The sequence below is a fragment of the Cyclopterus lumpus genome, chromosome 9, assembly GCF_009769545.1.
Source record: "Cyclopterus lumpus isolate fCycLum1 chromosome 9, fCycLum1.pri, whole genome shotgun sequence".
Taxonomy (NCBI): domain Eukaryota; kingdom Metazoa; phylum Chordata; class Actinopteri; order Perciformes; family Cyclopteridae; genus Cyclopterus; species Cyclopterus lumpus.
In genome coordinates this window covers 13209643-13233311 of record NC_046974.1, presented here as the reverse complement: position 1 = coordinate 13233311, position 23669 = coordinate 13209643, and the positions used below count along the sequence as shown (strand labels likewise).

At 39.1% G+C, this 23669-nt stretch overlaps 1 protein-coding gene across 1 annotated transcript; it reads left to right on the top strand.

The window, feature by feature from the left end:
- Positions 1-2314: 2314 nt before the first annotated feature.
- LOC117735915 (anthrax toxin receptor 1-like) lies at positions 2315-20827 on the top strand. The gene is given in 19 exon segments (XM_034540833.1): positions 2315-2344; positions 3809-3996; positions 5981-6052; positions 6136-6207; positions 6718-6799; positions 6986-7019; positions 7641-7720; positions 8355-8423; positions 8811-8891; positions 9789-9849; positions 10320-10418; positions 12900-12969; positions 13075-13153; positions 13691-13786; positions 15185-15226; positions 15898-15993; positions 16266-16433; positions 17219-17299; positions 20429-20827. Coding segments are annotated over 19 exon segments (1899 nt in total).
- The last annotated feature ends 2842 nt before the right edge of the window (positions 20828-23669 follow it).

Here is a 23669-nt window from a genome sequence, read left to right as displayed (position 1 = left end):
TTTGTGTGTTGAAACACATGACCAAGCAGGAAGCAGCTGCCTGAAAAGCAAAAGAAAATACTGCTACAAATATAATTTCAATCGAATAAATACATAAAAAAAACATTTCTTCTGTATTCATTGTATGAGAAAGAAAATAATTTCCAAAAAGGAAAACACAAACCATGTTCAAGGGGGACTACACTTAGAATGTGTCCTTTATTTGTGTTTGCACACTAATTACAGTAAACCAGATGTTACTGACAGTTATTACAGATAACTTAATTGAACTTAATCGTCATGCTGTTGTTGGTGCCTAATAAAGGAAATAATGAACTTTGTCCATGAGAAAGAGTTATCCATGTGTGATCTCTCACCGTTGAAACTTGTTGGAACACACAACTATGTTATACTGTGCAAATCGGTTCACAATTGTTTTTTCTTTTCCAACTATTACTATTTCTTTCTTGTTTTTGCATATTGCAAGAATGCAGGAACACATACAATGAGACTTATGTTCATGAATCTATTACTTTAGAGCATGTTGAGAGGTTTCCCATTCCCCTACTTACCTCATGCATTGATCAGGAAGGGATCAGCAATAAACAAATCATATGAATTCAGAGCATGGTCTCTTCTTAATGTGCCTTTATTTCAAAATAAGACTACTCTGAGAGTAAAAGGGCTCATTTTAGACTACCGGTAGTTTGAATTAGTTAAGCCACATTTGCAGAACTTAGCGTCATAGTATGTTAAATATATTGTATACACGAGACATAGAAAGAGATCTTGATCTGAATTTTATCTATCTAATTTTATCTATTCTATTCAAAATTCTATGTTTTTCTTCATTTAGGTTTTACAGTTTGTTTACATATGTGCTTGTTTACAGCAGTGAAAGTCCAGAGCTGATAAGAATTCAGTAGATGTTTCAAAATGTAAAGCAAACATTTAAATAACTTTTTTTAAAAATGGGAATAGAAAGTCAGACGGAGTATGAATTATCTCTTCAGGTTATGTGATGCTTAAATCTGTTGTCCCAGTTTAGTCTGCCAGAATGTCGAGTGGCACCAAAATATTTAATTTTCATTGCAAAAAAGTTATGTAAAAGCAGACATGACATTGAGGAACTAACTTAAAATATATCTGAACTATTTTAAAAATGGGTTTGTCCTTGTTGTTCACTGTATGTTCTATACTTTATATGTTGTTGTATTTAGCAAATACAAACCGTATCGTGACCTCTTCCAGTAAAGTGGCCCCCCTCCATCTTATTTAATTCCAAAGGTTCCTGCAGACACAGAGAAAAAGACTGAGCCCTTTATTAAAGGACAGTTCCCTATATTTTAGCTTCTTACCTAAACAATTCAAACTTACTGTATGGTGGGTTTTAAAGTGGTTGAGCTGTTGAATTCTGGTAACAAATGTTTGTTGGTAGCTGTTTTTATGTTTTGATGGGCTAAAGTACTTTCTGTTGTTGGAGGTGAAGATAATTGTTAAAGGATCTGAGGTTTGCTAGCGAACACAAGTTATAATGATTAGTTTTGATTCATTATATGGCATGGATCAGAGTGTGTCTATGTTCCTTCAGATCAGTCCATGTGATTGGTTGAAAATGAGGGCGACATCTGATTGGCTACAGCTAGGTCTATGTTGAAAAAACGCATTTGCGGATCTAGCCACCGCAGGGAGTCTCATAAATCCATACACACATGTGAGGAATCCACAAACAAATGTAGTGCGATTGACAAATAAATAAACACAGACACGTCGTTCTGCGTGCATTTGTGAGTCTAATTTATTTGTAAATCCTTCTGTGTGCATTTGTAAATCAAACATATTTGTAAATTGTTCTGTGCGCATTTGTAAATCTTTGTGTTTGCATTTGTAAGTCTGTCTGTGTGCATTTGCAATTATTGAGACTGATCTGAGCCCATACCATTGGTCCAACCACCTAATAATTTGAATTCGTCTGAAAAATTGCCCATTTGTCCAACAGCCTGTTATCCTGAACACAAACGCCCATTGTTCAAAACATACAATGAATAACTTAAGGAAGAAGACAAGTAAAAAAAATAACAGAGGTATAGAATATATTTGTGATATATTTACATGTTTTCTTGAATAGAATAATATAAAGAAATACACACCGAATGCATTATGACTGTAAGTCATGTGCACAAGATGTAGGGCGCTAGGAGAACACAATATTACAGTTTTTAAAATGTTAAATAGTAAATTACTTTCCTTACAGTGTATTTTCAGGAATGCAAGCCCCATGCCTTGACTACTGCCTCAATGTGTTTGACCCGGAGGCTTCGAATACATAAGAAGGATGGATCATCTGTACTATGTCCGGTTTATGGTAAGGGAGAGAAGTGATGGCTTCTCATTGAGATTTAACTATCATTTATACCTTCTTTTCATACATGTAATAATGTTGGGACTCACTGGATAAGACATGGCACCGTGTATGATCTTCACACATGGCTGTGTTGACTGAACCCACAGTGAAGTGCACAAAACAGTGATACATAGGAAGAATTACATTTTTTTACAATACATTTATTTAGCCAACACTTTTATCCAAAACTACATTCAATAAATGCATTCAACCATGCCAACTCCAAAAAGTGCGAGAATCATGCATGTATATCAACTTCAATATATATATATATATATAAAAATGCTGATCCACTCAAATGCTACATATATCTAAATAGGTTTCAGTTATTATATGAGTCTGTTTTTGACCCAGAAGAGTGTTGATATAATGTCCACAAAAGAGACAACCCCTCTGTACCATGTCAGATTATAGTGGACAAGGAATGTGATCTATTTTAAAATATATCCTGCTACTTACAACAGTTTGCTTTGTGCATTCTCAGAATTATAAATGGTTTATTTTTACCCCAATTTGTTATTTAACAGTATTTGTTTCTTGCATAACTTCATATGTATGAGAAGAAAGACATCTTAAATCCTCTGTGTCCAGAAATAGTTGTTCTGCTTTCCCACTGACTCAAACTTCATCCTGCAGATAAATGTCATCAGAAGCTCATAGAAACTGATATGTTAAGGGAATTATGAGGATAAGGGTGATATAAATCACATAAAGAAACAAAACATATTTGGTTCTCCATGTTACAGATATGGAGAACATACTGGAGATCAAAACTTCAGAAGTATCAATATAATTATAATGCAATCCATCACAACATTCTGGTTCACCAAGTTTCCAATATATGTATATATATATATATATATATATATATATATATATAAAATTGGATATTTATATTTATATATGTATGTATTTATATTTATATTTATATATACAATATAATAATCTAGTGGTTGAAACAGCCACCAGGCGGCAGGACAAGCCAGCAGACGCTGGTGTATTCAGTGTATTTTCTCATCCCTCTCTTCCTCTACACAGAGAAAGAGAGAGAGAGCAAGAGAGAGAGAGAGAAAGAGAAAGAGAGAGAGAGAGCAAGAGAAAGAGCAACTGAGAGAGAGAGAGAGAGAGAGAGAAACAGAGAGAAACAGAGAGAGAGAGAGGGAGAGACTTGAGAATACAAAGAGTGTTTTGCAGAGACTCTCAGAGACAGACATACAGGGTCTTGTCATTAACAAAAAGCAGCGAGAGTTGGAGTTTGTGGAGCTCTTCTCATCTTTGTGATGAGAGGGTCCCAACAACAGTGAGACCCACAACACTCATGCGTTCTCTCTCCCCTCCACTTAAACCTCTGAGCTACACTCACTGCTCTCTTTAGGATTTTTTTTTTTTTTTTATGGTAACAATCATGTGGAGGATTGAAATAAGAACCTGCTCGGAGGATTAACTTCTTGAATAATGCCTTTGTGCTGGAGTAGAAGCTCCTGGTTGCCAGTGATGTTTGGTGCTGCGCTGGTTGCTCTTACTGCTGCTAATGCTGGACCAGGACAGGACAGAAGGCAGGCTGGATCGTCATCATGCTTTGGAGGCTTCGATCTCTACTTTGTTTTGGACAAGTGAGTTATCTGACACACATCACCTGAGTCCCTAAAGGGGGGCTGGATGAAGAGAATGGTTCCTGTTGACAAGTGAAAGCCATTCATGTTAAAGTCTATGAAGAGCATTAGTTAATACAGTGGGTTGAATAAGAGTAATTTATTATTATTTTTAATTATAAAAAATCTCTATATATTTATCATCATTAGCTTTAACACACCTCATGAAAGCATAATAATGCAATAAGTACATGTGCATGATTTTATTTTGTCCCAAATGCTTCTCCATCTGGTCTGCCAAAATGCTTTCATGATGTCATCCCAATTTCTGTTATTGTTACGCCCTCTGGTCTCCTGTCACGCAGAAAAATGGATGGATTGATGGATGATGCATTGCTCTGACAGGCCAGTTTAGCTTGGCATGTGTCTACAGATGGTAATAATTAGTGGTGTGTGAGATAGATGTGAGATAGATGTCAGCTGCAGGCTTCAGACTGCAAGCACTGTGCTTGGTTTTGTTCATCCTCACTAACATAACATATACCACGAGGGCAGTTTCTATCCAAATTGGCTTGCCAGTAAGTGCATCGTTACATCTCTTCATCTTCTTGGAGTTCTAACATAGTCGGTGTATCTCAAGTAGGTTACAGGATGTTTAGCCTCACTGCAAAGTTGGTCTTGATTTAGAAATAGTTTCCATGTTTATCTAACCTATTTTTGGGGATCTCAGGGTTTCTTTTCAGCCTTCAAATCACCTGTTCGAAACTACCACACTGAGCATTTCCTTGCTTCCTTTAATTTCGCAGTGTTTTTGCAGCTGAGTGGTATACATGATGCATTTGTAGTTAACCTTTACATTTCCAGGCTCTACACATTTAGCTAAACAGGAACTGGTGAGCAATTTCATCAACAAAGCATGTCAAGTGAAAACTGTAAATTAATGAGGTTATAAAAACACAGTTTAAATGAAAGACATAATGATAAGCATCAACACTGTTACATGCAAACTCGCAAACTGTTCAACAGATATACCTGTATATTGACATCTGCAGATAATTCAATTAGATGATAACAATACTGATAAGCTTCTCTTAATCCCTTTATCTTTCTTTCCCAACAGAGGACTTTATGGCTGTTGCTATGCTTCAATAAAAACATTGTCTATAAATGTGAATAGCACCAGGTCTGTTTGAAGTTCATTAGCAAATAGAGTGCAAGACGATTAACATCCACACCGACCTGGTTGTTATCACAGAGCTTGTTGCATGAAGGCTTAATATGGGTACTTTCATCTAACTCCAATAAAACTGTTATAATTGCAGGTGCATTATAAAACTGTTAACAGTAATCTGAGGAGCACGACATCATTGCTACTCCTCAGAGCAAATCAGCTGTGCTGCCCAAGGCACTTAGTCATCTAGGCTCTTTCTATTCTTATTTTCCCTTTAGATATTGATACCACAGATGGATTACCGACCTAGGCCCAGGGGTCCAAGGGGTCAGGGGGGATGACTGCAAAGAGATGCATAGTCACTACTTGAGAAACATAACAACTACAAAGAGATACACAACTGCAAAGAGACACATTATAATAACAAAGAAACACCAAACGATTGCAAAGCAACACAAAAAGGACAACAGAGACAAAAAATGACCACAAGAGACTCAAAACTACAACAAAAAAAACACTGATAACCAAAATGACTACAGAGAGACGGCAACCTGCCTTAAACAGATACATAAGGAGACACAAAACAGAGACACTGTCTTCAAAGAGACACAAATTGTCTACAAAGAGACGCAAAACAACTATAAAGAGACACACAAAATCTTCAGAGGGATGAATCATTTTAGTTACTTTGTGTCTCTTTTAGTCTGGGGGTCTTGCTCCCATGTAAGAGGCATGGCAGACTTTTTAAGTGACTGTGCACCAGGGCCCATTGTCTCATAATCAGACCATGGTCTACGGTTCATTTGACATCACATTTTGCTTTTATCTTCTCAGATCTGGGAGCGTGCAGAATCACTGGACAGAAATCTACAACTTTGTTGAACATCTGGCTCATAAATTCATAAGGTAAAACAATTATAATTGTGTCATGTGTGTGAAAACATAGAAATGATCACAGATGTAGCAAAGTATATTTTTCTTTCTTCCAGTCCACAGTTGCGGATGTCCTTCATTGTGTTCTCCACTGAGGGAAAGACCATAATGAGCCTGACAGAAGACAGGTGGGTGCAGATCCCCTTAAAACGGCTTTTAATTCTTTGTTGTTTTCATCATGCAGCTGAGAGGAACTAGTGAAGAGCCAGATTTGGATGCAGGCTACACAGTTATGACCGCTCATAACTTTATGTCCAGGAGATTCCAGACATATATATAGTGTCGTTGGTCCGGACAACTACTTCATCATGTGGTTTTCGACACATTGTGGGCAGTATACGTGTCCCACAGCAATGTCACAACATATTTTCATCGTTTCACTGCTTCCCTCTTATCTTATCTTATTCTTCACTATGCTAATTTCCTGTCTATCTGCGTGTCAATCTTGAGCCAAAACAAACCAATACTGTTTCAATGTATTAATTGGTTTCACATTGCTGGTATTTTCTACAAATGCTGCCCCTATGGAAGCTATTATTCTGTTACCACGCCTGGTTTTATTCAAATTTATATATATTTTCAATGATATTAGATTATCAACAATGCTGATTTCCTCGTCTTCTGTTGAATCTGCTCAGGGAACGCATTCGTAAAGGTCTGGAGGAGCTCTACAGGGTTCTTCCAGGGGGAGACACCTTCATGCATGAGGGCATCCTGAGGGTGAGAGGCCTCTGCATGTCCAATCCCAAGCTGGCATCTGCTTTATCTGTGCACCGGCTCCAGAACAACCATCACACAGTCCAGAGTGCTCTGTTGTGGTAGATCTTGGAGGAGTTTCTTTCTGCACTGCATGCTACCAGATAGATAGTCTACTGTTTCAAACCAACCTTTCTTTTGTTTTTACAGGCCAGTGAACAGATATACTATGGAAACACTGAAAGTGCGTATGACTTTTATTTAATAAGACAGGCTAAATTGTTTTAAGTAACTTGGGATAAGCCAGAACCTTTTGATGGTCTGATACATTAATTAGTAATCAATTGTCTATTTCATTGGATATTTACTTTATAATATAATGTAATTATATATATATATATATATATATATATATATATATATATATATATATATATATATACTAGGTCAGCTATTCTCAACCAGGGAGACACCCAAGAGGGTTACAAGATACATCTGAGAGGTTGTGAGATGATTATTAAAACAAAGAACCTTTTCTGCAGCATTAAATGAAACGTTTTTTCCTTTCTATTTAAAAAAAAAAAAATTGGATGTCTTCAGGCTTACAAATTTATAAAATCACACAACCTGCTCACAGCTCAAAGTTATCAACCCAATAAAGGGCCTTTAGTTGACTTTATATAATTTGTGTGGAGTGTGTTCATGTCGCAATAAGAGGGATATAACTCATAATTGATTTTGATGCTATCAGAAAAGCGATTAGATTTTGCATTAACCTTAATAATGCTGCATGGTTATTTGCAATGGAGGATAAGATAAGGATGTGAAATTGCAGCAGGGGTGAACACATTCTTTATGTCTGCAGGTTATCGCACCGCCAGTGTTATCATAGCTCTGACAGATGGAGAGCTGCACGAGGATCTTTTTTACTACGCTGAGAGAGAGGTGAGAAAGATAAAGAGGGATTATATGGGTCACACACATTATAACCAGGTGAAACAGTGACTGAGCATGGGATGGATCCAATCAAACACTGACACCCTATACATCACCATGTTGATCTCCCTTCTTTAGTCTGGAAAAATTAGTTCAGAGCATGTCTGTCAGATTTATACATCTGAGCCCAGTTGTTCTCCTCAAAGCTGCACTGTCTATCTAATGATTTAGTTGCTGCTCATAACACTCATATACTACAGGTAAAGGTGTGTGAAGGCAGAAGGATATAATCAGCTTTGAGTGCCCTCAGACATGTTGACAACAGGGATGACAGAGCTTTACGTTCTCAGTCGCTGGAAATGTTCCAGTTGACGGCGGTGGGAGGTCTTACACTGACAAAAGCCACAGGCATCAACACAAGAATATGTCTTATTCTCTGTGGCATTCAGGCATCTGTGTGACATTTCTATTATTATATGACGTCTGAATAATATCATTCACGGAGAACATGGTGTTCTCGTAAAATCTCGACAAACACAAGTCTTTTCTGACTTTGTTGTGGATGATGTTATGCATTGCAGAGGTATAATTAAACCCAGGTGCTTCTTCCTGTTTTTGCTGTGAATCTGTGCACACTTGACAGGCCAACCGCTCCCGGAGTCTGGGTGCCTCTGTTTACTGTGTGGGAGTCAAGGACTTCAATGAGACACAGGTTGTTATTTGGTTTGTTTTAGTCCATATCTTTATGTTTCATGATGTCTCAGCTTCAGCGAGTGAAATGGAGTTTAAATTTGAAGCTTTATAAATCAAACTTTTAATTTGTAAATATACAAAGGTAAACTACAGTAAAGGTTTAAGAGTTCCAACAAGGACATGGGATTTTCAACTAATTATTTACATATTTTGTAGCCTAATGATTATAGTGTGAGTCAAGAAAACTGTTTTCCTCCATTATGTAAAGTAACAAATGTTTAATTTGTCTGTGTTCATATAAGCCACTCGTGCAATCAATTATGCTGTAAAATTAACTCATTATTTGTCTTGAACGACTAAGTGTACAGTTGTCACTTTTGATTGTAATAACTTGTTTCCTCTCCAGTTGGCAAAGATAGCTGATAGTAAGGACCATGTGTTCCCAGTAAATGATGGATTTGAGGCCTTGCAAGGGGTCATTGACTCGGTGAGTACTTCAGTTCGGCCCACAAACTTGTTCTTACAGCACTTGCATTGAATATATATTGTCAATAACACAATTGAGGACCGATAGTAGACAGTTGAAAAGTCAAGTGTGAGGTCCAAAGGAAGTCCTCTTGCTTTAATGTTCTTCAACATCTCTCCAATCACTTCATCATTAATCTAATAACACGCTGCTCAAAGAGTAAACAGGAAACAAGACAAAAACAGATTTAATGCAGATAAAGTTATTCCATCGATGGAGCCCGGCCAGGGAAACACTTCCAGGAAAAACCTGCTGCGCCTGTGACATTCCTGCTTTTGATCATCATGACCGACGTCTGGCCAAACACGATCAAAGCGTGTGTTGTATCTCTTAAGACCCACCTCAGTGGTGTTTACTTACATTTTACTGGAAAAACAAAAAACAGTTTGGCGTGTAGGACTGTTGTCACTGGGAAACAAGGTTTGTTGAGCAGAGTTAAAGGTCAGGCAACTGTCATCTGGAGCAGATTAACAACCAACACAAAGCGGTTGCTTCTCATTCATGTGAGCGGAGCAGTGGGTCATGAATCAGTCTTCTTCGTCTCTAGGATTATAGTTGGTATGTTCCTGGAAAGCAGCGCGTACAGATACATTTTGGACAACACAAATGAGAGTCGATGGAAACGTCATGGCCATAAACCACAGTGGCATGAACTTAATTAATAGGCACATAAAAGTAATTGCTGTGGCTGAGTCGATAGTCCAAAAGAGATTGTTGGTGCGTTTAAAGGAGCAATATACAACATTCAGAGCGTTGTTACAGCTGCAAAGAACTATCATGTAAACATGAAACAAGAATGCTCCATTATCTGAGGATTGCTGCCTGGCTGTTGAAAAGTTTTCCTCCTCATTTCCTCAGATCCTGAAGAAGTCCTGTATCGAGATCCTGGCTGCAGAGCCCTCTAGTATCTGTGCAGGAGGTAAGACAAGAAAGATGGACTTCCCGTTCATCCTAGGCCTCTTAATGAATGAAATCAGACAACAGCACGTCTAAGTTAACCCATATTGACGCTGGAAGATAAAATCTAATGTCAACGCCAATCCTAGATATAGAGCAGATGAAAATCCTCCAGGGTGGTGGCTAGCACAGTCACCTCACAGCAAGAGGGACCTGCGTTCGATTCTCGATCCCGGGTTCTCCCCGTGTCAGTGTGGGTTCCCTCCGGGTTCTCCGGCTTCCTCCCACAGAGTTTAATCTATCGTCATTGACTTAATAGACACTGAAAGTGGCCAGCATTGGTACCGAATGTCAAGCAACAGTGGTTATTGAGAGTGTCACATAATGTTATTTACATGATGAGATGTTTGGATGTTACCCATAATTCAAGCTTATGGTAAATGTATTTTTAATTTTTGGGGTATTATTTGTGTTTCTCCTCTCCTCGCTCAGAGTCCTTCCAAGTGGTGGTGAGAGGAAATGGATTCCTCCACGCCCGCAATGTCGATAAGGTCCTGTGCAGCTTCCGCATCAACGACACCCTCACTAAGAGTGAGTGAAACATTGCTGAACAGTGTTGAAACAGTCAGATTCACTACATGTACTGTAGTACACATTGACTCAAAGCTGATCACTTACAATAAAAACAGATGAAATAAACACGTGTTTGCAGACACATTGTAAAATTCATATAAATTACACTTAATTGAGCTTCCCAAAAGCCAAGCACAAAGTCAATCGCACAGCGTGAATCCCCAAAGATCAAGCAAACAGCTTTTGTTGTTGTTGTTGTTATGATCCAAATTTTCCAGCTTAGAAGGAAGTCAGAAACAAGAGACACAGGAGAACCACACACTAGATAGAAGGGTGAAAATGCCTGAAGGATACAACCAGTTCCCCCATGGTCTTTTACTGGGGGTTTACTGTAATAGTAGTTAAAACCACTTCCTATCAGGCACGCCACAGTAGCTGCAGAAGCTGCTGGTCTAATTGAAAAGCAAAATATTCACCAGCATTGAAGGGCAGACAACATGTCTGCTCCTCTTCGGGAGAAGTGGTGAACATAAGTATAACCTGATGGCATGTCAGTGAATCTCAATGTCTTTCTCAGTCAACTCAAGTTTATTGAGTCCATATAGTAAAGGGACTATTTTCTTCTCTTCAATGGTTATTTTGCTGACGTCATCAAGATTCAGCACAGGCGCCTTGCACTTTAAATCCCATTTGTTGGAAACAAAATAAAGTTGTGTTGTATTAATGAAACATTAACGATTCCTCAGAATCGTAATCATGCACAACATCCAACTTCCTTCAAACAAACAGCAGACATGGAAACAATTTGAGTGAAATGATCTCCTTATGTCAATCCCATTGTGCTTGTGCAATTCTCCTCCAGATTCATTCACTTCTCAAGATTGTTGACACAATCCACTGGAACTTATTAACTTCACATCAGGGGTACACTTTAAATGTAAATAATTAGGCCTAGGTTAGCTCATCTGGAGGTAAATATGCGTTGTGTACTATAAGGAAAACCATTTATTTTCTCTCTATTACATCTTAAGATGTCCCCACAGACTCCCCAACTCCTCCCCTCTGCATACTTCACAAATATGTTTATAGGTAAAAAGGAAAGCAGCATATGTAACTGCATGTGTTGAGCAGATGAATCATTGTTTGAGCTTGTATCTCCAGGAAAAAGTAGCAGCAAATACATTCAGGCGGGCTAGGATTTGGCAGGTCCTGTCCTGAGCTGTCCATTGCTTTGGTGATGTTTCTATGGACCATATTGAACAGTGTGAATCAGGGCTGTCACAATATCAGATGTTCACTACACAATTATCGGCACATAAGAATTCCCAATTGCAATATCTATGTATTTATTGTGCATTGTGTCTCTTATTTTGGCACATTAATTCACACTCACAATATAGTGTTGTTTACAATTTCATCACGTGTGTATTATTAACATTACAAGAATATATATATTTTTTTGGTTATCGTCGATCTTCTCATCTTATTCTCAGCTTCTCTCCTTCAAATGAGATTATAGACTAGTCCAAAAAATAAGTTACATACTTTACTAACTCAAAGATGCTACGGTTTCCCATAATCGACTGTAAATTGACCTTTGTGAATAATCTCTCAGATATTGTACAAATGCCCTCATCTTAAACAGTAATTCCAATGAATTAACCTAATGGTTAAAGTTGATCTCTGGGTACTTGGCTTGTCTGCACCTCACAGTAAAATATGACCTCTCTCTTGACTTGGGGAGTAAACAGTCCAATAAAACATCATGACATGGACTCTGTGATGTCTGCCAGCCTTTTTATCCTCAAGGGATTTATAAGGTGGACATCTGAAGCATCAGGCCCTGTCAGCTTTTTACTTGACTTTGTTGTAATTTGTCCTTTAAAAGGCTCTCAGGCCTTTTCGTCATGCTTTAATCGTGTATGGCCATCCTGAGTGCAAAGTGGGGAGTGCAGAGATGAACTCTGAGTGGGATCGTGGTGTTTCTAGAGAAGAGCAGTCGCGCCCCATGCGGCTGCTTGTGTTGATTTCAGTTCTGGGGTATGCTCTCCGCCTGCCAGGATAAACAGACAGGCTTGGGTGATGATGTTTGTTGGAGCAGCTTTCCTAAAAGCCAGCTGGACAAGGAGAGGATCTAGATTTGCCTGAAAAACTAAAGCAGTTGCGGTATTGGTGTTTCTGAGAGTCCTGCAGATGTCTATAGACAGGAGGCAACAAAGCCTTTGTCTTGAAAAAACAAAGTTACAGTGAAAGCAGTGACATCATTCAACTTCTGTTAACATGAGCATACTCATGAAATCATGTGGCATTATCCAGTCAATAAACTAATACTGTAAGCAGGCTAAACAATTACATAATCTGAAAGGTGATTCCGGTCATTATTTATGGGTAAAACCGGTTCAGAAGCTTTATATGTGAGTGAAAACTACTGACTGTTACAAAACTGGAATGTTTGGCTGATTCTTCATTTTCATGACCCCTTTCCATCTTCTTCTCTAGTGGTAAAGCCTTTGGTTGTCGAAGATACATATCTTCTCTGCCCTGCACCAGTCCTTCAAGAGGAGGGGATGTAAGTCATGTATTAAAATAAATTCTGGAGTTTCATATGACACTATCTACTCTAAGGCACCGCATAAATGAAAAGTCATTTTTTCTTTTTCTTTTTCTTTTCCAGGGCAGCAAACCTTTATGTCAGTATGAATGAAGGTCTCAGTTTCATCTCCAGTTCAGTTACAATTTCCACTGTGGGCTGTGTAAGTACAACATAATGTACCAGCATTTGGCTTTGAAACCTAATTCATTTGGGTAGTGGTGCACTAAGAGGGAGGGAGCCCTTTTATTATTTTTCAGCCCAAGTCCGCCCCGCCACTGCTAACAGTAGACAACAAACTAGTGGGTGACTGTGTGTCACTGGTTAGCAGGTTCGTCTTTCAATCAGGGGGTTAGTCGATGTGTCCTTGAGCAATACACTTAACCATGAATTGTTCCCTGTAGCTGTGTCTACAGTGTATGGATGTAACATGGTTGTAAGTTGCTTTGGATAAAAGCGTCAGCTAAATGTAATGTCATGAAATGACATGACATGACATGTAATATAATGCAGTAAACCTAATCCAAAACAGTGTAATACAAATTCAGGATGATAAATACATGTAAGTATTTTAGCACCAGCAGATTCCACTGAAGAGCCTCTTTCCAAAGAAAACCAAAAGCCTAGATAAGTGGTTTACACATGTTCCGTGCTCTACATGTTCAGAGAGTCTGTGTTGACGTTACTGTCTCTGTCACAGTCTGATGGGACCATCCTGGCCATAGCTCTGCTCATCTTGATACTGTTCCTGGTATTGGCTCTCCTCTGGTGGTTCTGGCCTCTCTGCTGCACTGTGGTGAGTTTACTTAAACACTAGTGCAATAATAACATGCACACATGCTGCTTTACAGATAGCTTCTGGTCTACTCTTCACATTGTTGATGGCTTCAAACACTTTGAGAATGAAGTGATAGTGCTTATGAAAAACAAGATGGAGATAAATGTCTTTTCCTGGTCCGTTTTGTCTGGCTAAGGCACCCAAAGGCATCTTATTAACCTAAACAACATTCCCATGGTGAGAAGGCTAGAGTCTATGGGTCAACAAGGGCGTAAGTCCCTTTGAACTTCTGCAGCTGAAACAGCCAGAAAAGGTCAAGGTCACCGGGTGAAGGCGTGTTTAAGTAATTATGCTGCTGTTTGAATAATTTATGTTTCCATAGGTCACAGCAGGTGACCTCCGAGTCTTACCTCTTAATAGTTTTTTAGTATATTCACTGGCAGACCTAAACTAGTAACACATTCATCAGTAATGAGGCTGACTAATTTCCATTTCCAGCTAGTGGTGTGGGAGGAAAGACTCAAATAAGCGGTTTTGGTTTGAGATCTTTGTTACTATGAGATTTTGAGAAGCAAGATAACTTACGATAAATAAAGAGTGTCATGAGAAGTATTTTTATGACAGTCACCTGTTCTGGATACAGTAAAAAGAGGAAATGGACCTGGGAAGAAAACATGCCTGTGCCATTATTTAGACAGTAAGACTACTGTCTTTCTGCAGTATTGCAGTAAACTCTATTTTAACCAGCCACTTGCTGTCAGAATCAGTATTTGTGTCTCTTCAGAATCCAGTCCAATGTTTCCAGCGTTGGAAACCGGAAACTCGAGAACTGCCAGAGAGAGATGTCAGCTTTTACAACATGGCTGTCCCTCGCTTTACTTTTTTGCTCTTTTTGTCCATTAAGTTACAAATTTGAGTCTGTGCAGCCTGTTTAGGAAAGCGATGAGAGGTTACCATGGGAAAGCGTTTTGTGTTCCAGGTTTTGAAGGAGCATTGAGGAAAATCACAAATAAGAATCAGAACCGCTTAATTTGCCAAGTGCATTTAATGTAGAAGAGGCTGTCTTAAGACCTATTGCACTGGTGAAAAAAACACAGACAGCTCATATTGCGATGGGAAAAGACACGGGGGGGGGGACAGTGCGAGGCATAATCCTAAACTAAGAGCAAATAATACAGAATTTATGAGAGCCTTTTACTCTTCCCTTTACCAAATCAAATTAAATAGTAGCGACTTGGATGAAAGAACAGTATTCCTCAGCAGTGTGTTGTTGTGTCACCACAGAGGACACATTGCAGTGACATGCAGATGATATGAAAATCTATTTTGATACATGCGTTTGTAACATTCATGGTCTTCTGATGAATAACAAAACCTCCTGTCCTCCTCCTCTCATGCAATTGTTTCCCTCCACAGATCATCCATGAACCCCCACCACCAGCTCTGGAAGAGAGTTCGGTATGAGCTGCACCGTCTCCACTCAATCTGTTTCTTACTTCTCCTAAGAAAAGCTTTTCTTTTTTTTAGATTAAGAGAGATGCCAGTGTTAGGTCGTGTATCTTAAACCTCAATGACCCAAGAAGCAATTCACTTGCTTCTTGGTAGAAATTTCATTTAGTAATTCATTCAATGTGAGTTAACGCCCTCCTCAAATAACACTGAAATCTTCACTTTTACCATTTTGTTGTTTACCCCTCTTGCTGTGTTCAAGACTTTAATTCATGTTTTCCAAATCCCTTCCCTGGAGCTCTTTGGACCTTGATGGAACATTTAATGAAATTAAACTGACAAATAACACCATTTCACATTCATTTTATGAACAGATTAACATTAATAAAATGCATTTTAACTGCATGTCACAATGTGACTGTGGGACACGTCATAATGTATTTATTTGCACCAATTAAGCAGACAATGAGGTTTAACATGGTAAAGTTATTCCAAAAGAAGACTCCATGACAACCATGGCTTCACATACAACTTCCAGCCTTCATTATGGCTGTGGGCTTTGTAATTCCTCTGATCTGACAACTAGCATAGAGGGGACACACATAAGGGCTGGTTTGGGAGTGGGGAGGGCAGAGAGAGATACGTCACAATAAAACATACTTCCTGTCACTCCCCCATAGGATGATGAAGACTCTGATGCACCTAAGAAGAAATGGCCGACTGTAGACGCCTCCTACTACGGAGGAAGAGGAGTTGGGGGAATCAAAAGGATGGAGGTTGGACCAAATAAACCATCTGTTGTGTTAACCAATAAGAATTATAGACTTAAAAGATGTTTACACACTGGGGTTGTTAAAAAGGAATTTTGATTGATTTAAGACCACCCCACTTTCAGAAAGATTAAATAACACTAGCACTTTCAACCAAACTCACTTTATTTGCACATACACTGAAATCGAAAGCATTTCATTTATGTATCCTGACTGTCTTTAAAAGGCAGTGTGTGGAACCATCATACATCTCTGACTCTCCATTCCTCTGTCATCAGGTCCGCTGGGGTGAGAAAGGCTCTACCGAAGAAGGAGCAAAGCTGGAAAAGGCCAAAAATGCCAAAGTGAAGATGCCTGAACAGGAGTATGTGGAGGGCCCCACACGCATTCTCAACAACGGCATGCACAAACCTTCGGGGCCACGCAAGTGGTACTCACCCATCAAGGTAAAGTACCAGCCAGCAGGAAACTGTCTAGGGAATGTAATTGGTGTGGAAATGCTCTTTCAAGTCTTGCTGATGACAACAACTAAAACTGGCAAAGATTTTTCGAAATAATGACTTTCAATAAAAACATTAAGAAAATTGTGACGGATTTGCAATATATTTGTTTGAAGAAGTCTATGAATATAGCTGAGCTTACATTAATTTATTAAAGCATTCATGGTTTTGGGCTCTGCTGGGATAAATGTTTTGAATGTATTGCATGAAAGACACCATCTGATAAAATGTACTCCACGTTAATCTGGCTGAGGATATTTTAGTAATTGCATTATTAAATGAAAGTAGCATGAGATGTGTTGAGGTAATAATGCGTAGGTACTGGCACACAGTCCCTTCCTCTAAGGCCAGCATGGGGTTAAAGGAGTCACTCCGAAGCATGCAGTCAGCGGGGGATTGCTAATAGAAACCAGACTTCTGTTGGACTGACCTCCAGGGAGCAGAGCTGCACAGCCAGCACTTTTGTGAGGAAAAACAGCTGCAATTTCTGCCCTTATCCTCAAAGTATTTGCTGTGTTTAAAGGCTATGAAGAGTCAGTTCACGATGAACTGAAACCATTTCAGTTTGTCAATAGAAGTCGGTTAATAATGGTAATTTCACTGCAGCTTGTGTTCGGCGCAGAGCGGAAATGTATTGTTGAGTGAGAAAAACTTGATTAAAAAAATATAAACAGGTAATTTTGAGATTAATGAAATGGTTTAAAAGTTTGATTTCCTCTCTGTTTCAATAGAGCAAACTGGATGCATTGTGGGTACTTTTAAGAAAAGGCTACGACCGTGTGTCTGTAATGAGACCTCATCCGGGTGACAAGGTAAGAATAACTCAAAAGCTACACAAGCATTAATCAGCTAACATTTTACCGATTGATGTGAGGTTTTTTGCTAGGCATTAGCATTTGGCAAAAGAAGCGATTCTTTTGTATCTGTAAATATTGAGAAAATGGACCAGCTGTGAGTAATGAAGAGTGCACAGCAGAGAGGCTCATGGGAAAACTTGTGTTGAGTTGGGATTTAGACTGCGGTGTCTGGCTATAATAGACTGAAATGTAAAGGCGTCTGGGGAAGCAATTATTAAAAAGCAAATGTTATTCCTCAAAGGCCAGCTGTAGTGGAGAGGGGGGGCGTGGGGGGGGTGGGGTGGGGGTAACAGTGATGTGACCTCTACTGTTGGCAGCTGACATGTAGTCTGCAATTGTGGGATTGAAAAAACGAGTCTGAGGGAAGTCTGTATTATAATACCTCATTCGCAAGAGTTTATGTAATGCTTAATTTTTCCTTGAGTAAGAAATGTTGATCTAAGAGCAATCATTACCCTGAAAGTGGATGAAGAAAATAAACTAACCTTTAACGCAGCAGCAGAGCCAGACGGTGTAAACATTGGGGGCTGCACGGTGTTGGAAAAAACTGACATTGTGATATTTTCTTTATCTGCTGCTTTACATTGCAATATAAAACATACAGAAATATTGACACTCAAAAGCTAAAGTTAAATGCATGAATCTGTGGCACTTTGAGAGCAGAATTAAGAAGCTAGATAAACAATGTTGTGCTCTCGTTAACAATGTAAATGGTCTTCAAACTCTTACTCGAATAAGAGAACATTTACTCAATTAAATTAGATTTTTAGATTTTTAGGGAATAGCATGGTGGTAGTAGTAGAAGTATGAAACAACCCCTTAAGACAATGTTAAGGCAGACATTATTGGAAATATTTCCTCGGTAATAGAACTTTTGCTCCATTAATTTCCCGGTTCAGTCAGAGAGGCTGAGAGGAAATTACACGAAGTTGAAGGTATTTCCAAAACCTAAAAGATTCAAGGCTTTTTGATTTTTATTATTTGAAACCTGAAACGAGTGAAGGTACCAACTACAGCATGTCACACCGATAGTATAGAATAGTGTGTTAAATTATGCAATACATGTTGTTAAATATTTCCATCTATTATGTTTGTGCAGCTATTAAAATAGGAATATTTCACTCAATGCAAGCATCTTATACCTACAAGATATTTTGTGGTGACAAGCTCACAGAATGCAGCTCACAGAATGTTTTTAAAAAGTACGACTTTTCAAGAGTTAATTTCTAATCGTTTCATGGGCCGACTGACAACACACCTGACTCACAGAAAAGTAGCAACCGTGCTAAAACACACAGTAGCCTACATGTCAGTAGCAATCAATCAGTGTCCTGATTTCTTTCAGCGTATTAAAGGATGAGGGCGTGCTTTCATGATCATTTTAGGAATCACGTGTCCTATTAGTTTTATGATCTAATCCAGTGAAAGACAGTGTGGTATGCTTTGGCACATGGCAGTCAAGTTACATAATGTGTACTAAACTGGCTACAATGGGCAGAAATGTTGGTCCTGTTATAGTGATAAGTTGGTACATAAAAATAAATAAAAAATGGCTATGACTTAAGCTTTGGTATCTTTTCAGAGTTATCTAATGAACCCTTGTCTATTTGCTAATCAGTCAGCAAGGCCAGCGTCCAGGCTCCTTGCACTCAGTCAAACAATAGCATAACATTCAGAGGGTCATATCCTTTACCCCCCCTCCCCCAATACAGTAAGTACAGCTGACACACCACACTGTAATTAGAAGTGTATGAGTGAGTCCTCACACTATAAATCTCTTCATTAGTGCACTGGAAAAACATCTCGGCTCTAGTATCTCTGATGATTTGAAGTAAACAAGCTTGTTCTGGTTGCAATTAGGAGTCTCTTGTCAACGCCTTGTTTTTAATAACTTCCCCTAAATAAATACAGCAGTTGGATGGAGGAGGCCTGTTGATCCTACTGGCTGCCCGAATAAAACCCAGGTCCGGTTGCCGTAATATTTCATTTATTTATGAGCCTCTAGAAACTGGGGAATTTTGTAATTAGTAAAGGAATCAAGACAGCGGGGTACAAACTCAATATCACTCTTCTATATGTTCTTCTATTGACAGAATTTTAGGTTAGCTGTAACTATGATTCAGTGCAGAGGTGCAAAAGACGTCACAGGAATACTCCCCCGTTAAAATGGCAATTTCTGTATCAATTACTCACCGTGTGTTGCCTTGAATTCTTGTAAAAATATCGCATGCCTCCAAGGTGAACAAAGAAATTAGAAATGTTCCAAAACAGAGTAAATCCTAGATGTATTCAATTAAATTCATGTGGGTTTAATGCTTCTTATACAGTTTAACGTCAAAACTATATTACAACATCTGTTCACAAACTCGTGCAGAATAATCCAAATCCCGTTTATCCTGTCGTGTGTTCCCAATCACTTGCCTAAATGGTTGCGAGCACGCTAATTTGCCAGGGGAGTCCGACCTATGAGTCCGACATGTTAGTTAAGAAGTTGGCGAATATGCATCTTTGGAAAATACTAAACACGATTGGATACTTGGACTATACTGCGCAAATTGAGAGAAAGTTTGTAAACCTATGTTTTGATATAGTTTTTCTTGTTAAATCTGGCCTCCATTTACCGTTTTCGGGAATCCCTGCTCACCATCGAGCCATGCAGGACAACTGTTTTCTGCAAGAATTCAAGGTCATTTGAAGGGTATTTAAGAGTATTCTTTTAAAGTCCATGATATACACTGTCCCCCACCCAGTAAAGGAATACAACAGTTTTTGTCTCAGAGGTCACTTGTGAATGAGAACAACGCTGTCATCCCTATCAGTCCACTGCAACTCCCTGATCCCCAGAGGCTCTTGGGTGTAGCTTGTTTCTGAAATATGATAGTTGCATAACCTCACTTTGGTTTGGACAGGGGAGGAGTGGTGGCAGGTTCTTTTGTCAGGCTGTCAGTAGAGCAGACAATTAATTCACTTGTGATTGAGGTTTGTTGATATTAAAAGTCATGTAGGTGTGCGTAGACAATAGGAATGGCGAGGTTGTTCATCATCACTATATGCTCTAAAATCAGGTCTGCTTTCAAATTCCAGGGCAGATGCATGAACTTCACCCGCATAAAGTCTCCCTCTCCTCGTTACCCACACCATCACCCATCTCCCATCTACAACCCTCCCAGCAGAACTCCACCTCCACCGCAGGGCACCCTCCCACCGAGCCCCAGCAGCCCTCCATCATCTCCAACGTTCTCCTTCTCCACCCTTCCACTACTGCCCCCGACACCTCCTTCCACCTCCACCACTCCCTCCCCTCCCATTTCACCTACTCCTTACACACCTCCAACCACCCTGCAGATACCTGACCCTCCGGTGCTCCCTCCCACCCCTCCACCCTCTGCCTCCCCGACCGATTCTCTGCCTCGTCTTCCACATGGACCTCCTCCGGCGCGAGCCCCTCCACCTGCCCGCCCACCACCCCGCCCTGGCCTATAGAGCTCAGCGAGAGTTTAACAGAATATAAAAGGCAACTCAGGAGTCCCACCAACAATCAGCACATGACCATCCTTGATTGTACCTAAGAGGACCTGCGAGTGCCTTGTGCCACACTCAGTGGGCTGTGGCCTTTCTGTCTTGTGAAGTGGACCAGCGAGGACTTGTTTTCAGCTATTTGTCTACAGTGACTTTTGTACACATTTAGCCCAACAGTGCAATTGCTCGGATGCTTGAATTACACAAACATTCCCTACAAATGAGGTCATGTGGGCCGGCTCTAAATTATTTTCCTCCTTGGTCCTCAGAGCTGCTTCAGGCCCTTCAATGCAAATCCTGACCGGCTTGAACTAATGCCTTTTCTCAAGGAGCACTGTCACGTTCAAAATGAGCAAGACACTAAAATATGTGCCTGTGTTACATTTCCTTATAAGAGATAAAAGACTCATGTTGCAAATGTTCCAACAGATTTAGGATGCTTTAGAATAATATTAAAGTCCCAGTTTTTGTATTCTTGAATGTTGAGCAATTGCATGCAAGTGTTTGAGTTGATCCTTTGTAACATTTCTACCTTGTTAGACCATAAATGCATTTTTTCTTTATACTTTTGTTGAGAAAACCACATTTTCCATTTTTGAGGTTAGAAAAACAGTCATTGTTGATAAACACATGTACACTAAGCGTATTGAAACAGCAACGCAACATATCTGAACTTATTTGTGCAACTCTTGACGTGCCATATTAACCGGCTTTATGAGTCACAGCTGGCTAATTTGTTTGCACATCAGAGGAAGCAATGTTTTTTAGCCCTATTACTATAACTGACCCGACCAAGATGACTGAAATCACTGCATATGCTCCGTCTATCAATATGCGGACACAAATATGTCAGTCAGGGAAAAGCTTTGCACATCGTCTTGCTCATCCACCCACAACCTCTAGCAAAGGAGTTTTATGTAAATGATCATTTAGATTTAACCATGTGTGTTCAAATATCTGTGAATGTATGCGTGTCAAAAAAAGAAAGATAATTTGTGACAGCCTGTTTAATTAACTTAAACACAGTTATCTGGCTTTTTTCAAAGCATGGCTCATACAAAGTTCAGTCAATGGAATTAAAGGTTAATATGATGGTGATCAGAGGAGTCTCAGCAGAATGCAGTGCAGATTGCAAGCTCATCTTTCACTAAAAGCCTTACATAAATGTCATGGCAAAATTGAGAAGACCGTATGTACCTTTCCACCAATACAGTACAGTGTGTAGACACCTTTGTTGGTTTTATTCAAAATGAAAGTAAACAATCAAAGTTTTCAAATTTAATTTATCTTTATATATCGTTCTTGGAAATGCAATTACTTACCAGAAAGCCAGCGTGATTTACTTTTTTTTAATGGTTTACAGTGCTCCTCCTTTTCAAAACTGAATGTCTCCCACATTCCAGTTATTCCTCAGTATGTTAAGATATAACAATATCCTGTCACACTTATTAAACTTTTGATTTTATTTTCTTGTATTATACAGTAAGCTACAAAAATGGAATTGCCACTGGGATCACCAGGTTCACACAGTGGACAGTGACTATTTGCAAAAAGCAGCTCACTCACTCCCTGTGATGAAAGAAAGAGAAAAGAATATACACCGCATGGCTAACTAATCCCAGATGCTCATATGTCACATGCACGAATGGAGTGAGCTATCTTGGAAAATATTAGACACCAGCTAAGCCTCAGGAAATGTGGACAGGCTGCAGGAAAGGTGTCCTGGTGCTAATCGTCTGGGCTTAATTTGGGGACAGACAATGGACGGGACCGAGTGGAACAAGGCGCTGCAGCTTCTGAATGTCTCAAAGAAAGTTACTTAACATTTAAGGTTGACGGCATCTTTTTAATCAGGTAGTGCTTTTTTTTCTTGTTGCACAAGCTCAATGCAAGATGTCATCTGGTCTGTTGCCAGCTTTTGTTTGCCCTCTATCTTAAGAATTACAGCAAAGCTGTCTAAAATATACTATATAAACATTACATCACAGATCATAACTAATACAGAGACTTCTCCCATATGATACAAACCCCAAAACAATAGTCACCAGTGTTATGTTGGGTGTAGTCTCTTTTGTTATTTTAAAAGAATTTTAGGAAGAATTTGGGTTACATTCTTTATCAGTATAAAACTGAGATAAACCCTAGACCTTAATTTGTGACTGACAGTTTCTTGACATTTTATCCAGAATTTGGCAGCACCATAAGTGAGGTCAGCTTTGTGTTAAACCAACATTCACTAGTGTCTGGCCTACAGTCGGCTTGCATGTTAGATTATAGATAGATTATCACAAATAAGCTCATATGTGTTCAGATAGTAATCAAACTGAAATCCATGTGCTTATCTATTTCTAAATAGTATGCATCAAATGACTACCTGATCATCAGGGATTTTTACTGATCAAACGAGCCTTAAAAAACAGAGTTTCACTTCTAAATGGCATCACACCTACAAACATATCAAATAAAAGGACATAAATAAGAGTTTCAAACTTTCATTTAAACTTTAAACCATCATTTGGAGTGTGTTCCAATACCCATACCACCATACTATTCAGTATGGCAGAAGAATATTTAATAGGTCTCAAAACATAATGTCAAATGCAGTAGGCCAAAGGTACCTGGATGTCCTCCTGGCCACATTTTGCAGAATTCAAGCGAGCATGCTTCTCTGACTAATCTGACCCACTATCCTCTGTGCAGAGGCTATACAGTGCAGACTTTGTAACTGCAGTTGCAGTATGTGACTAAAAGTCAAATGAAAAAGTCTGCAATTTGTACCAGGTGTCAGCTGATTGCTCAGTCATTA